Source organism: Acinonyx jubatus, chromosome B1 (assembly GCF_027475565.1).
Source record: "Acinonyx jubatus isolate Ajub_Pintada_27869175 chromosome B1, VMU_Ajub_asm_v1.0, whole genome shotgun sequence".
NCBI classification, from domain to species: Eukaryota; Metazoa; Chordata; class Mammalia; order Carnivora; family Felidae; genus Acinonyx; species Acinonyx jubatus.
This window is the reverse complement of record NC_069382.1, coordinates 34,860,654-34,873,115: the sequence shown is the minus strand read 5'-3', so window position 1 is coordinate 34,873,115 and position 12,462 is coordinate 34,860,654. Positions and strand designations below refer to the sequence as shown.

General features: G+C 50.7%; 1 protein-coding gene across 3 annotated transcripts in view; it reads left to right on the top strand.

Annotated features, from left to right (window-relative positions):
• BMP1 (bone morphogenetic protein 1) overlaps window positions 1-12,462 on the top strand; it is a 43,653-nt gene that overhangs the window by 6,048 nt on the left and 25,143 nt on the right. For 2 of the 3 annotated variants that reach the window (XM_027077440.2, XM_027077442.2), the window contains exons 2-8: window positions 1,546-1,659; window positions 3,754-3,918; window positions 4,108-4,225; window positions 4,530-4,708; window positions 5,488-5,593; window positions 7,051-7,175; window positions 7,740-7,855. In XM_027077440.2, coding sequence (XP_026933241.1) covers window positions 1,546-1,659; window positions 3,754-3,918; window positions 4,108-4,225; window positions 4,530-4,708; window positions 5,488-5,593; window positions 7,051-7,175; window positions 7,740-7,855 — 923 coding nt within the window. Of the gene's footprint in view, window positions 1-1,545; window positions 1,660-3,753; window positions 3,919-4,107; window positions 4,226-4,492; window positions 4,709-5,487; window positions 5,594-7,050; window positions 7,176-7,739; window positions 7,856-12,462 lie in introns of those variants that run through there. The other variant, XM_027077441.2, reaches the window with a different exon arrangement.

Here is a 12,462-nt window from a genome sequence, read left to right as displayed (position 1 = left end):
CTGCTAGAGGGACTCCCACGTTCTGTTGATCCAGGTGAAGGTCCCATCAGAGTACATATCTATGGGCATGTGTTTGCAGGCCTAAAGACTATTGATGTGATACTTCACTCGAATAAATGTTCTGGAGTGCCTTCTACCTACAAGGGTGGTGTGGGCGCTGCTGGGGGAGGGGGCATCTCTGTGACTCACATAGCTCTGTGTTTGAGGGCATGGCTGTGGATGTCACCAAATGTCTGTAGGATCACTAACCCATGTGGCTGATTCTCTGTGTGATGAAGTGTGTGTGTGTGTCCACCCAGCGGGCCATCTGGGGAGGAGAAACCTGTGTGCAAGGCCTCAAGGTTAAAATAATTTGTGTAATGCTGCCGCCAGGCCTGTGTAGCACTCAGGATGAGAAGCAGATGTTGCCATGGGTGGAGCTTCAGGGAAGCTGCTCTGCGCCCCACCTCCATCCAGCTCACCCTCCCGCCTCCCCAGCCCAGCTCAGCATGAAGCTCGCCTCTGAGCTCCTTCCAGAGCACTCAGCTTCCTCTTGCTCCCAGCTTCTCCAAAGGCAGGCAGATTGTTTAGCTCATCTCTCCAGAAACATCTCTCCCCAGGTCCAGAAATCAAAATGCCTATTCAGGGGGCTCTATTCCCCCAGGCCTTTCTTCCTCCAGAGAGGAGACCCTGAGACTCAGAATAGGAATCGCTTGAAAACCGTTAAACCTTTTCCTCCTAGCTGGGCAGCTCCCATTAAGTGTCCTGGTTTCCCTAATAGGCCTATCTGCTCCAATTTTTGTTCACGGCCTCCCCTCAATTTAATTGAAACGGCACTTGTTGAGTGAATACCATAGGCTCGGAGCAGTGCCAAGGTTATGGGCCCACAGAGTAGATGCTCTATCATCTCACCCCCTTCTGTTTTCTTCATAGCATTCATCACTGTCTGGAATTCTTGAGTTCAGTGTTTATTTAGTTATGTATTGTTGAAGGTTAACTCTATGTGAGCAGGGACCTCTTTTTTTTTAAGTTTATTTATTTATTTTGAGAGAGAAAGAAAGAGAGAGAGAGAAGAAGAAGAAGAGAGGGAGAGAACACAAGCAGGGGAGGGGCAGAGAGAGAGAAAGAAAGAATCCCAAGCAGGCTCCTTGTTGTCAGTTCGGGGCTCGATCTCACGACCATCATGAGGTCACAACCTGAGCCGAATCAAGAGTCAGATGCTTAACCGACTGAGTCACCCAGGTATTCCAAGCAGGAACCTCTTCTGTCTTGCTAATAACTCGAGTGGTACCTGGCTTACTAAATATTTGCCACAGAGCGATGGGAAAAGTGACATGATCGTGTCTTCCTCTGGTAGGGAGCATGTATCAGCTTTGCTAGATTCCCAACTTAGAAGTGAGCACGAGTCTCCCCCGGGATCCTCAAATCCAGTCCCCTATGACCCCCTTCCTCAGAAGGCATTTGAAGACTGATGTTGCTATGGGGGTAGGGGTGGTACCTATGGGGTTGGAACTGTCAGTGCTGGGTAGGAGGATTAACTTCCCAGGCCTCGTCTTTTCTCTCTAGCTGCCTTCCTTGGGGACATCGCCCTGGATGAGGAGGACCTGAGGGCCTTCCAGGTTCAGCAGGCTGAGGACCTCAGGCAGCGTGCAACCCACAGGTCTTCCATCAAAACTACAGGTACTCTGGGTACAGGCGGGCCCTTCTATGTCCCAGAAATGGGTTCCAGAATTAGAGAAACAAGCAACCTCCCTGTTTCCCAACCAGGCCCTCTCAGGACAGAGGCTATGAGCTTGAACCCAGCATAATGGCTTATCTTCCCTTGGGATATCTTTGTCCCTTCCCCAGAGGAGCAGCAAGTATAGACATACCCAGGAGCAAAGAACTGACATTCTTTTTGCTTACAGTTTACAAAGTACTTTCACCAGCATTATCTAACCTTTCCCCAACCACCTTCAAAGGTAGATGTAGGACAAGTCCTGCATTGCAGATCCAGAAACTAAGACTCATGGAGATAACGTGACTCATTCAAGATCACATAGCTGGTCAGTGGCAGTGCTGGGACAGGAACCCAAGCCTTCTCACTCCAAATCTGATGCTCTTTGCTCAACACCCCAATCCCTCCCAGCTTCTCCTCATGCTCCCACTTTGCAAGCTTTTATACTTCCTTCAAAGCCCATCTCAAGAGCTTCTCTGATGAAATCTTCTCTGATCATCCCCCAGGCATGGTTATCCATCCATTTTCTGTGCTCTGTCTGCTCTCTGTTTACAGTATTAGTATCTCACTCATGGAACCATATTTCAATGATTTTTTTTTATATGTCTATCTCCCTAACTGGACTCAAAGCTCTTTAAGGTCAGGGACGGGTCCTTCTTATCCCTGGGTGTGGCCCAAGCACCTAGCAACCCACCTGGCACTTATGAATGGGTGAGAGAATAGGAAGAATGAGTGCCTGGGCTGGTTTAGTTCTGTCCAGCTTTGTCACTGCTCAGGAACATGGTGCTGCCCACAGGGAGCCCTCCCACTGACAAAGGATAGGGATTCTCATCCAGAGCCCATTCTGCACACACTCTGGTGGTTGTCCTGTCCAGCATGAGAGAGGATCTTGGCATGGGCAGCCATGGAGTAAAGGTCAAACTTCCCAGAGAGGAGCTGGCATTGGAGGGGAACATGGTGGCCTGATGACTAGCAAGGCTTACTTGGCCTGAGAGGGGACCAGCAGACATGGTTCAAGCAGAATGGAGGAACTGGAGCATGTGGGCCTGCCACTAACTCACTAGGTGACTTTGGGCAAATCTTTGGCTTTAGTTTCCTTATCTGTCGAATAATACACAGTGACACTTGCACAGTGCATCCCAGAGAGCTACTGTGTCAAATGAGAACATATATTTGGGAACACTTAAAGACGTCTAGCTCTATATGCTCCACAAGGAGGAAGTTTTATTAGATGAGAAGTCAACATTTCCTGGTCTCAAGTCCCCTATAGTTCCTAGGAAATTAGTACACCATTGTTCTCTTTTTCAGTTTTAGTCCATTCTTGCTATCTGTGGTAGTTATGAATAGAGTTATGGAATAACTTTGTTCTATAGAGTCACTGTGAACACTGAATTAACAAATACTGAGTCAGTCATCACTCCTAGCAGAAATACAGGGTTAGGTCCCTGCAAGCCTCTTGTCACAACATTCTCACCAACTGATCAGTATGTAACCCTGTCTTAGGTATGTTTCTGTTTAAAGACCCCTTATTTAATACACAGTAGATTCATTAACTTTGAGCTATAGCCAACAGGACTGTAACTTAGGGGCTCGACAAAGCATATTAACACACGTGTATTTTCTCCATAGGGCACATCAGATCCTTCTTGCACTTAGGAACGCTGGACAGTGGTCCGGTGCCTCTGTACTATCAGGGCAGAAGGGGGTCATTTTAAACAGCAAAATCACCAATAAAAAGTCCCCACATACAAAAAAAAATGTGGCACTAAACAGACTATGAAAAAGATGCTTATTTACATTCTGAGAGCTGAACCAAGAAGGCAAAGTGTCACCTTGTTCAACCTCGGTTGGGTATGGGGGTGACTCATGTTTTTCACTGTCCTGTGCGTGTCAGTGATTGACCGTGAAAGAGCTAAGGTTATTGGTTTGGGGGTTACAAATAAATTTTAGTGAGTGGACAGGTATGGAATCCCCCCAAAATGCGGATAGAGTATAATTTGTTTCCCCGTACTCCTATTCCTTCACTTGCTACCAGTGTCTTCCTCTCCCAACACCAGGAAACTCTTCTACCCCCAACTGCCAGAGCACCAGTGGGCAGCCACAGAGGAGAAACCGTGGGAGATGGAGAAGCAGGTCCCGGAGCCGGCGGGCAGCCACATCCAGACCAGAGCGTGTGTGGCCTGATGGGGTCATCCCCTTTGTCATTGGGGGAAACTTCACTGGTGAGCATGATGCTGTGGGGCCGAGGGAGCAGCCTGCATCGGGGCCTAGCCTTGGGGCAGCCTTGTCATGTGTAGTGGTATGAGTGGTGTCCTCTGCCTATCTGTCCAATAAGAGGCTGACATTCTGGCAGTGGGTTGAGGTGGGCCCACCTGGACACTGTGGCAGCCTGGCCCCCTTCATCCTGGCAGGCAGTCAGAGGGCAGTCTTCCGGCAAGCCATGAGGCACTGGGAGAAGCATACCTGTGTCACCTTCCTGGAGCGCACTGATGAGGACAGCTATATTGTATTCACCTATCGACCCTGCGGGTGAGCAGGGGCCCCTGGGCACTGCACCCTCGGCCATCACCCCAGTCCACATTCTGCTCTGGGCACTACTGCTGCCCCATCTGGGCACGATCCTACATCATCTGTCCCCACTCCTGCCATCGGGCATCTTCCCAGGAGCTGCCCCCTGGTGTGGCTATGACCCCTGAACACAGCCTGGGCATCCCACGCTCAGGCCCCTCCCCTGTACCTCACTCCCTCACCCTCCTGGCAGCCTCGCCCGGCCCCTGAGTGGATGCACTCCCCCAGCTCGGGACCGCCCCCCTGAGCTGGCCCCGCCCTCCAGGTGCTGCTCCTACGTGGGTCGCCGCGGTGGAGGCCCACAGGCCATCTCCATCGGCAAGAACTGTGACAAGTTCGGCATTGTTGTCCATGAGCTGGGCCACGTCATTGGCTTCTGGCACGAGCACACGCGGCCAGACCGGGACCGCCATGTCTCTATCGTGCGTGAAAACATCCAGCCAGGTACGCACCTTGGCCTGAGTGCCTAGCTGTGTGCCACACCTGCCCCCCGCCCCCAACCACTCCAGGGCCTCTAGTAGGGGTGGGAGCTGCTTCCTGGAGCCATAGCTTGTGGTCAGCTCAGTGTTGTGGCAGCCCTTGCCCAGGGCCCAGGTTGGTCCAGACCCTGCCCCTGAGGCATCTGCTTCCTGCCAGTAGCAGCTCAGAGACAGAACATCAGTTGTGGAGCTGTTTGGGGGGCTGGGAGAGGTCCTGGTCCTGGACACGCAGGCCTTCCAGAGCAGCCCAGAGCCCAGCTGGCCTTGGGGGGAGGGGGGGAGGGGGGAGTTGGCCCATCCCCCAGGCCACCTCAGCCTTTCTCTTCACTTTTGCCCAGTCTTCTGCCCTCTGCCTGTTCTCCCCTCTAAGGGTTTTTTTTTTCTCTTGTTTCTCCTGGCTACCCCCTCTCCCCTCCCTTCCTGCTTTCTTCCTCCCTCCCCAGGCCTCCTCTGCTCTTCCCTGCTTTCATCTCCCTGTGGTTCTAGAAATGGGTGCTTCCTTCCCATACTCTCTGAGCCTTCCCTCCAGCCAGTCCTCGTTGACCCTGCCCCTCTGCTGGACCGACTCTTCTAGAGACCCGCCCCTACCCCCCCAGACTTCCCTTGGCTGCTCCCTGGACCCTCAGGTAGGGGGGCACCTCTCGAGTACCTGAGGGGCCCCACTCCCCACCCTGAAAAAGTGGCACTGTGTGGCACACAGACCCACCCCTCCCACCCCCCACACCTTTTTCCTGGTCTTCGCAGGGCAGGAGTATAACTTCTTGAAGATGGAGCTCCAGGAAGTGGAGTCCCTAGGGGAGACCTATGATTTTGACAGTATCATGCACTATGCCCGGAACACATTCTCCAGGTGAGAGATGGGGCCTGGCCTCCTCTGGAGCAGCCTAATCCTGCCTTCTGTAGGGCGTTCTCTTTGGGCCTCTCACTTTGCACTGGGCTGCCCTGCTGGGGCAGTCACCAAGGGTGAGAGTGGGCTTCTGGGTGGCCCCAGCTCCCGAGCAGAGGACCCATGGATGCTGCCTGCCCTGCTGTCCTCTTCCATTGTGGGTCCATGGCAGGGCCTGGACGCACGAAGCCTAGTACTGTGGACCCCTCAGATACCTGGCTCAGGAGGCTGAAGTCCAGCCATTTTGCCTGACACATATGTATATGCTGTGGCTCAGAACTGTATCAGCCAAGGGAGCTGAGCTTTTCCCTCATCTGTCAGCTAAAAGAGGACACATTTTTCTAATTGGGGGCATCCTTTGTAATCAGTTTGCCTTTTTGGAACCGGCTAATTTGCACAAAGGCTGGCTACTGCCCTGAACTAGCCCTTTCCTCTGCTTACAAGCGCACACACTCCTCCTGGGGGCCCACATTCCCCGAAATCATGACCGGAACCCCCAGAGGTAGTGGCCCAGCCTCTGCACCGGCAGCTTCTCCTTAGCAGAGTGTGGGAAACAGCCCCTCCCTGCTCCTTTACAGGCTCCCCTTCCAAGCCTGGCCTTTCCCATGCCTGGCTCTTTCCTTATCCTCTGTCTGCAGTCCTGCTCTGTCCCACGCACAGTGCCCCTCCTCAGTCTCCCTGCCTCCAGACCTGAGGGAACAGAGACCAAGGAAGGGTGGTGAGGTCATCCTGCCCCCCACAGCCACAGACCTCCCCTGGACATTTCCCACCACATCCCACCCCACCCCCTGCTGAGTTCCACCCAGCTGGGTGTGAGTCAGGGACCCTGGGGAGGCAGAGGGCCGCCTGTTTCCCTTCATCCTGCTCCTCCCAGATGGAAACACCCAGGACTTAGCAGGCAGGAACTGGGCAGGGGGGACAGGAGACATGGATGGATCCGGAGTTGTGTGGTCTGACCACGGTGGAACTTGTCAAAAGCAATCCGTGCCAGCAAAATGAAGCACTGGCCTTGGTAGTCCTGGGAGAAGTTCAGTCACGGCCGAACGAGCATGAGGGGCCACAGAAGCAGAGGCTTGGTGAGGCTAGAGACATGGTCGCTAGGGGTCCCAAGCTCTCCTGAGGCTGGGGGTTGGACCTAGACTGAGCCAGAACACCACTAGGTTCCCAGGGCATGTGGAGCCTGTGTCCCTGACCTCCCAGCATATTCCTGGGGCTCCCCCAGGCTCCAGCAGTGTGGCTGCCACGGAGCAGGGTGGCTGCTGGTCAGTGGGCAGCATAATGATAGGGTGAGCAATCTCCACCCGTCCCTGACCCTACTGAGGAATGTCTGGGCTCTGGCAGGGTCGTGACCTTGGGTACACACAGGCACACCACCCCTCCCTCCATCAGACTCTCACCCAGATCGGGCTTTTCCTCTTCAGGGGCATCTTCCTGGACACCATTGTTCCCAAGTACGAGGTCAATGGGGTGAAACCTCCCATTGGCCAAAGGACCCGGCTCAGCAAGGGGGACATCGCCCAGGCCCGCAAGCTCTACAAGTGCCCAGGTCAGGGCAGGGAGGGATGGACCAGGGAAGGGTGGAGGGCAGGGCCTGGGGCTGAGGAGGTTAAGGCTGTAAGTCTTAGAGAAGGCCAGCAGCTGCCTGGTGGTAGGGGTGGAGGTACCCAGGCAGGGGCAGTGTTCAAGTTAAGGAACCAAACTGGGGCTGGGATCAGGTGGTGAGGGGATCAGGTGAGATACTGAGCCATGTACCTTCGGAGGGTCTGGGAGAATAGGACAGTAGGAGCAGTAAAGGGGACTAGCAGAGCAATTCTCAGGGACGGAGGTAGAGTGAGGCCCACCAAAGGAGCTTGACCTTAGCTCTGGAAGCCATGTTGCCTGGACAGCAGGGCATCCTGCAGCACTAGGCCAAATAGGTCCAATGGTGTGGGCTTATGTGTAAAGAGCATGGAGTGGATCTTAAAGGGACAGGACCACCCCAGACTCCTTCCTCTGCTTAGCCGCTCTTCTCTCCCCTGAGTGATACCAGAGTTCAGGGCGTGGGAAGCCAGGAGGTTGGGGGCATTGAGCATCTGCAGCCAGCAGTTCAGTCATTTCCTTTCTCTGACAGCTTGTGGAGAGACCCTACAAGACAGCACAGGCAACTTCTCTTCCCCTGAGTACCCCAATGGCTACTCCGCCCACATGCACTGCGTATGGCGTATCTCAGTCACACCTGGAGAGAAGGTAACTGAGCGTCCCCTCCTCTGCCAGGACCCCAGAGTAAGAGAGCGTAGTTGATTGTGGCTGTGAATGACCCATCTGGGAAATGTAGACCCATTCACTGCACAAGAACGATGGAGCACTACCTTGAGGAGGGGCTGACTTACTACTCGAGAGGCACTTTTCCAAGGTCTTCTCAGATCTATCCACAGGGTTTTCCTGTGGTATCTGGACCTCTCACTCACTCCTTTACCTTCAGTGTCCTTCCGTGCATTTTTATTGTTCCCAATAGTCAACTTTAAGACTCTATTCCTCTTGATTGGAATATGGTACTTAATGTACTCGTGCAGTCTTGAGCTTGACTAGATTTTATTACTGGTCACATTGTTCATTCCAACAGCTCTCAAGACCATTTGGAATCTGAATTCCACCATTCAGCAGGTGCCATCTCTCTTACTCTGTCCTGAGCTCATTTGATAAGCATGTCTTTTCTGGGTCTTCTGAAACTGGTCTTTGATTGAAACATTGAACATGACATGAATCAAAGCAGAGCCAGGTTCCCTCTCTGAGCTGACACTGTTCATCTGCAGACTTTGGGCAGATTTATTCCACTGGCTATGATACCACTTGCTACACTACCATCCAGCCATGAGTCATCACCTTGTTGACTGTGAAGTGAGCTTCTCCGACCACGAATTTGTCACCTTTATATCCCTGGCATAGGAAACAGCTCATAAATGCTGAATATATAGATGGATTGCCTTACCAAATCAAAGCCATTGTTCCACCAGTTGGTGAAACACCTTTTAAAAAGGAAATGACATTTGTCTGATGTGCTTTATTTTAAGTGAACCTGAACCAGCTCCTAATAATCGAGTGTCTCTTTTCTAAAGGGTAGCAGGCTATCTGTTTATTGGGGATTGACATTCAACTTAGTGGGTTGTGATTCCCAGGATTCACTCCAAACCCCTCTTCCAACACACACGCGCACACGCGCGCGCACACACACACACACACACACACCCCTTTTGGAAACTGGCAAAGCTTTTGTTCTGAGTTTTCGAGATTACAGACACTGATCACATCTGTAAGTTATTTGAATGTCCTCTGATGTCATTTTTGAGCCTAGAGGCAACAGCCAATTTAAAGAGGTGCTCACTGACTCCCCTCCAATATGAATGAGTTTCTATTCCCTTTCCAAACTATGCTTCTTTTACTTTTTGCAATTTGAAGATCATTCTCATTTGTGGTAGTCTTTTATTGAGGGTTGAGTAATTCCGTCATCTCTCTCAGTTAACATTCTGTCACCCTCCCTCAAAAGTGAACCCACCCTAGGTGGCTCAGTCAGTTAAACATCTGACTTTGGCTCAGGTCATGATCTCACAGTTTGTGGGTTCGAGCCCTGCATCGGTCTCTGTGCTGACAGCTCAGAGCCTGGAGCCTGCTTCAGATTGGATTCTATGTCTCCCTCGCTCTCTGCTCCTCCCCTGCTCATGCTCTGTCTCTCTCTGTCTATCAAAAATAAACATTAAAAAAAAAAATTTTTTAAAGTGAATCCATCCCTTCCTTGTTCTTTTTCTTGTTCTGAATCTAATTTAAAAATTGCTGTCCTTTTTGCTGTCTTGTTGTGACCATTCTCTGGCTTCCTTTATCTCTCTGCCAAAGGTCTCCACAACTTCCGCTTTTGGAAATCTCACAGCAAATAACAATAAAAACAACTGAAATTATTGAGCACATGATTGGCCAGGCATGTGTTAAATTCTTTATGTGTTATGTCTTATAATTAACACAACAACATTCTAGGCCGGGTGCTAATGTTGTCCCCATTCTGCATATGAGAGAACAAACTTGGAAAAATTAAGTAACTTGCCCAAAGATTATGACACAAAAGTCCATGATTGCAATACTGTGAATTCTAAACCCTGTCCCACATCAACAATTGCTAAAGTGCCCTTCCAGAGACCTGTGTGCTCACTACACACCCGGCATTGGGGACAGAGAGATGCATGAGAGAGTCCCCAGCCCCTGAGGAACACAGAGTAGGGTAGAGCGTTGCTTTTTTTCCTGTTTAAGAAGTTTGCTCAGCCAGCAGGGATATGCCAACCTTGGTCAGGATCAGCTTCTTTCCCTGTGGTTCCAGGCTGGCATGGGCTGGCCCTAGTCTCTAGTAGACAAATGGACTTGCCCCAGGAGCCTCTCTGTGCCTTAGGCATGCTCCCTCCACAACACCCAAGAGACTCCCCATCCTTTTTCAGAGGCCTGCCTGGAGCTCCAGGGAGAGAAGTAGGCTACAGAGAAAAATTTCAAACTTTTCAGTGCGTAGCTGCAAAAATAGAAAAAGTAAAATTCACTCACAGTTCTGGATCAAATTGTAGAGCTGTAATTGAGTCAAAGATGGAACCCTGGGGGACAGGAACCCTCTAAGGGTCTGCAGAGGCTGGGGAGCCAGGGAGGATAGCGTCATGAAATAATAGTGACCATTCTTTGCTGTTTACCCATTACGTTTCAGGCAAAGTATTAGGCATCTTGTATGTATGACTTCATTATTCCCCACATCAGTTTTGTGGTGCAGGTGTTCTCGTCCCTTCTGTGTAGATGAGGGAGTCGAGGCTCAGAGGGCATCAGTAAATCTGCCCACGTTTACACAGGCAGTCATGGTGGAACCAGCATTTAGTTCCAGGACCGTCCAACTCCAAAGTCTACGCTCTTTCAACAGTCAACCTTAAATAAACTCGCTTGCATTCGTGGGTGGACTTTGATGCTTCTTTTGTGCTGAGAGGTTGTTTTCACTTGCCTCCTAGTTCTCTGCTTATTGCCAGAAGTTTGAGTGATACAGAAATTTTATGCAAGGCAGGGATATATCAAACAAGAAAGAGCCACTTTGGAAGGCTTCTTGTAGGACCCCCATGTCTCCACTGCACGTCATTAGCAGCTGCTCCAAAGAAGACTTAAGAGTGTTTCCCAAGCGACAAAGCCCGCCCCTTAGGAGCAGGAAAGTGGTTTCAGGAGATCATGGTCCATTGTTGCAGCCGAGCCAAAAAGATAAGAACTTAAAATGTCTTTTGGCTTTGACAGTGTCCACCCTCATTCCCATCCCTGCCTTGTGATATCTTGCCTATTCTTCAAGTTCCAAATTCCGCTCCTCTGTAATGCCTTCCCCAACCCCACCTCCAGTCCTCCAGTTGGGCAGCTATGACCCCTCCCTTAAGTCCCTGCTTCCTGGTGCTGAAGGGTGTAGGGCTCTGAGGGTGAAGGGAAAGTTGACCCTCATTCTTCATGCAGCTGTTAAGCAAAATTGACTGGCAGGCCTGGGGAGGCCACATGGAATATAAGTTTAAGGGTTTAAGTTTAAGACCCGAGTGCCTGGGTTTGACTCCCAGCCGTGCTATTTGCTAGATGCATGATCTTGGGGAAGTTACTTAACCACTCTGTGCCTTTGTTTCCCCGTTTGTAAAGTGGGTCTGATGGTTGTGCCTCCCTCATGTGGTTGATACAAGGATTAGACAAGTTACTGCACGTAAAGTGCTCAGTGCTGTGCCTGGCACATGGCAGGAATTCCATCAATGTTGGCTGCTACTGTCATTCTGTAGCCTTTTTCTTTTTCTTTTTTTTTTTTTTTTTACATTTACTTAGAGAAAGAGCACATGTGCATGCATGCATGCAGTGGAGGGGCGAGAGGGATAGAGGAAGAGAGAGAACCCCAAGCAGACTCTGGGCTGACAGCTCAAGGGGCATGACCCCACAAAACTGTGAGATCATAACCTGAGCTGAAACCAAGAGTCAGATGCTCAATTGACTGAGCCACCCAGGTGCCCAATGTCATTCTATAATCTTAATCTATTAAATCGGTAATCCCTGGTCGACTTCCTAGGTCCCCCTTTTGCCTCCTTCTACTTCCAGATTCTGGGATGAACCATTTCAAATTTCAAAATCTTAAGCAAACTCAACTCCAACAGTGAAATTAACTTTTTTTGAGTGGCATACACAGTACTATATACGTGTGGCATGTATGTATATTGCATGTGTGACACATACATGTGTCAATGTTATAAACTTTCCATGTATTGGTTTAATTCTCTAAGTCCTATGAGGTTGGTACTATTACCATTACCATCTTATAGATATGGAAATGGAGGCACAAAGGTGTTCAATCATGAGCCTAAGGTCATACAGCAAAGTCAGACTGAAGCCAGACTGTGAGTCCCCGGGGGTCAACATATCATCCCAATTGCTCCCTGAGAGCATCCAACAAATGTGGGGGGTGCTGCCCATTTGTGGGGTCCACTTGTGGACACTCTGCACCCTGTTTCTCATTGAATCCCCCAGCTCTTTGTGATTACTGCTGTTTTTTAGACAAAGACACCAAGGCACAAAGAAGTCAAGCCACGGGCCTATCATCACCAGCCAGGAAGTGGTAGAGGTGGCCAGGTTTTCTTTGGCAAAGGGCAGTGCCCCTGCCACCAGAGCACAGCTGTTTCCACATGACAGAAGCCATTACAACTCTTAATTAGACATCTCTGGTCTCAATATAGCCATGGTGTGCCCTCCTGGAGGATGCCTTTAACTGCCAGCACAGGTCTCTTCTTCCTGAGCGAGGTGACAACTGCTTCCTCCTGCCCCATAGGAGGTCT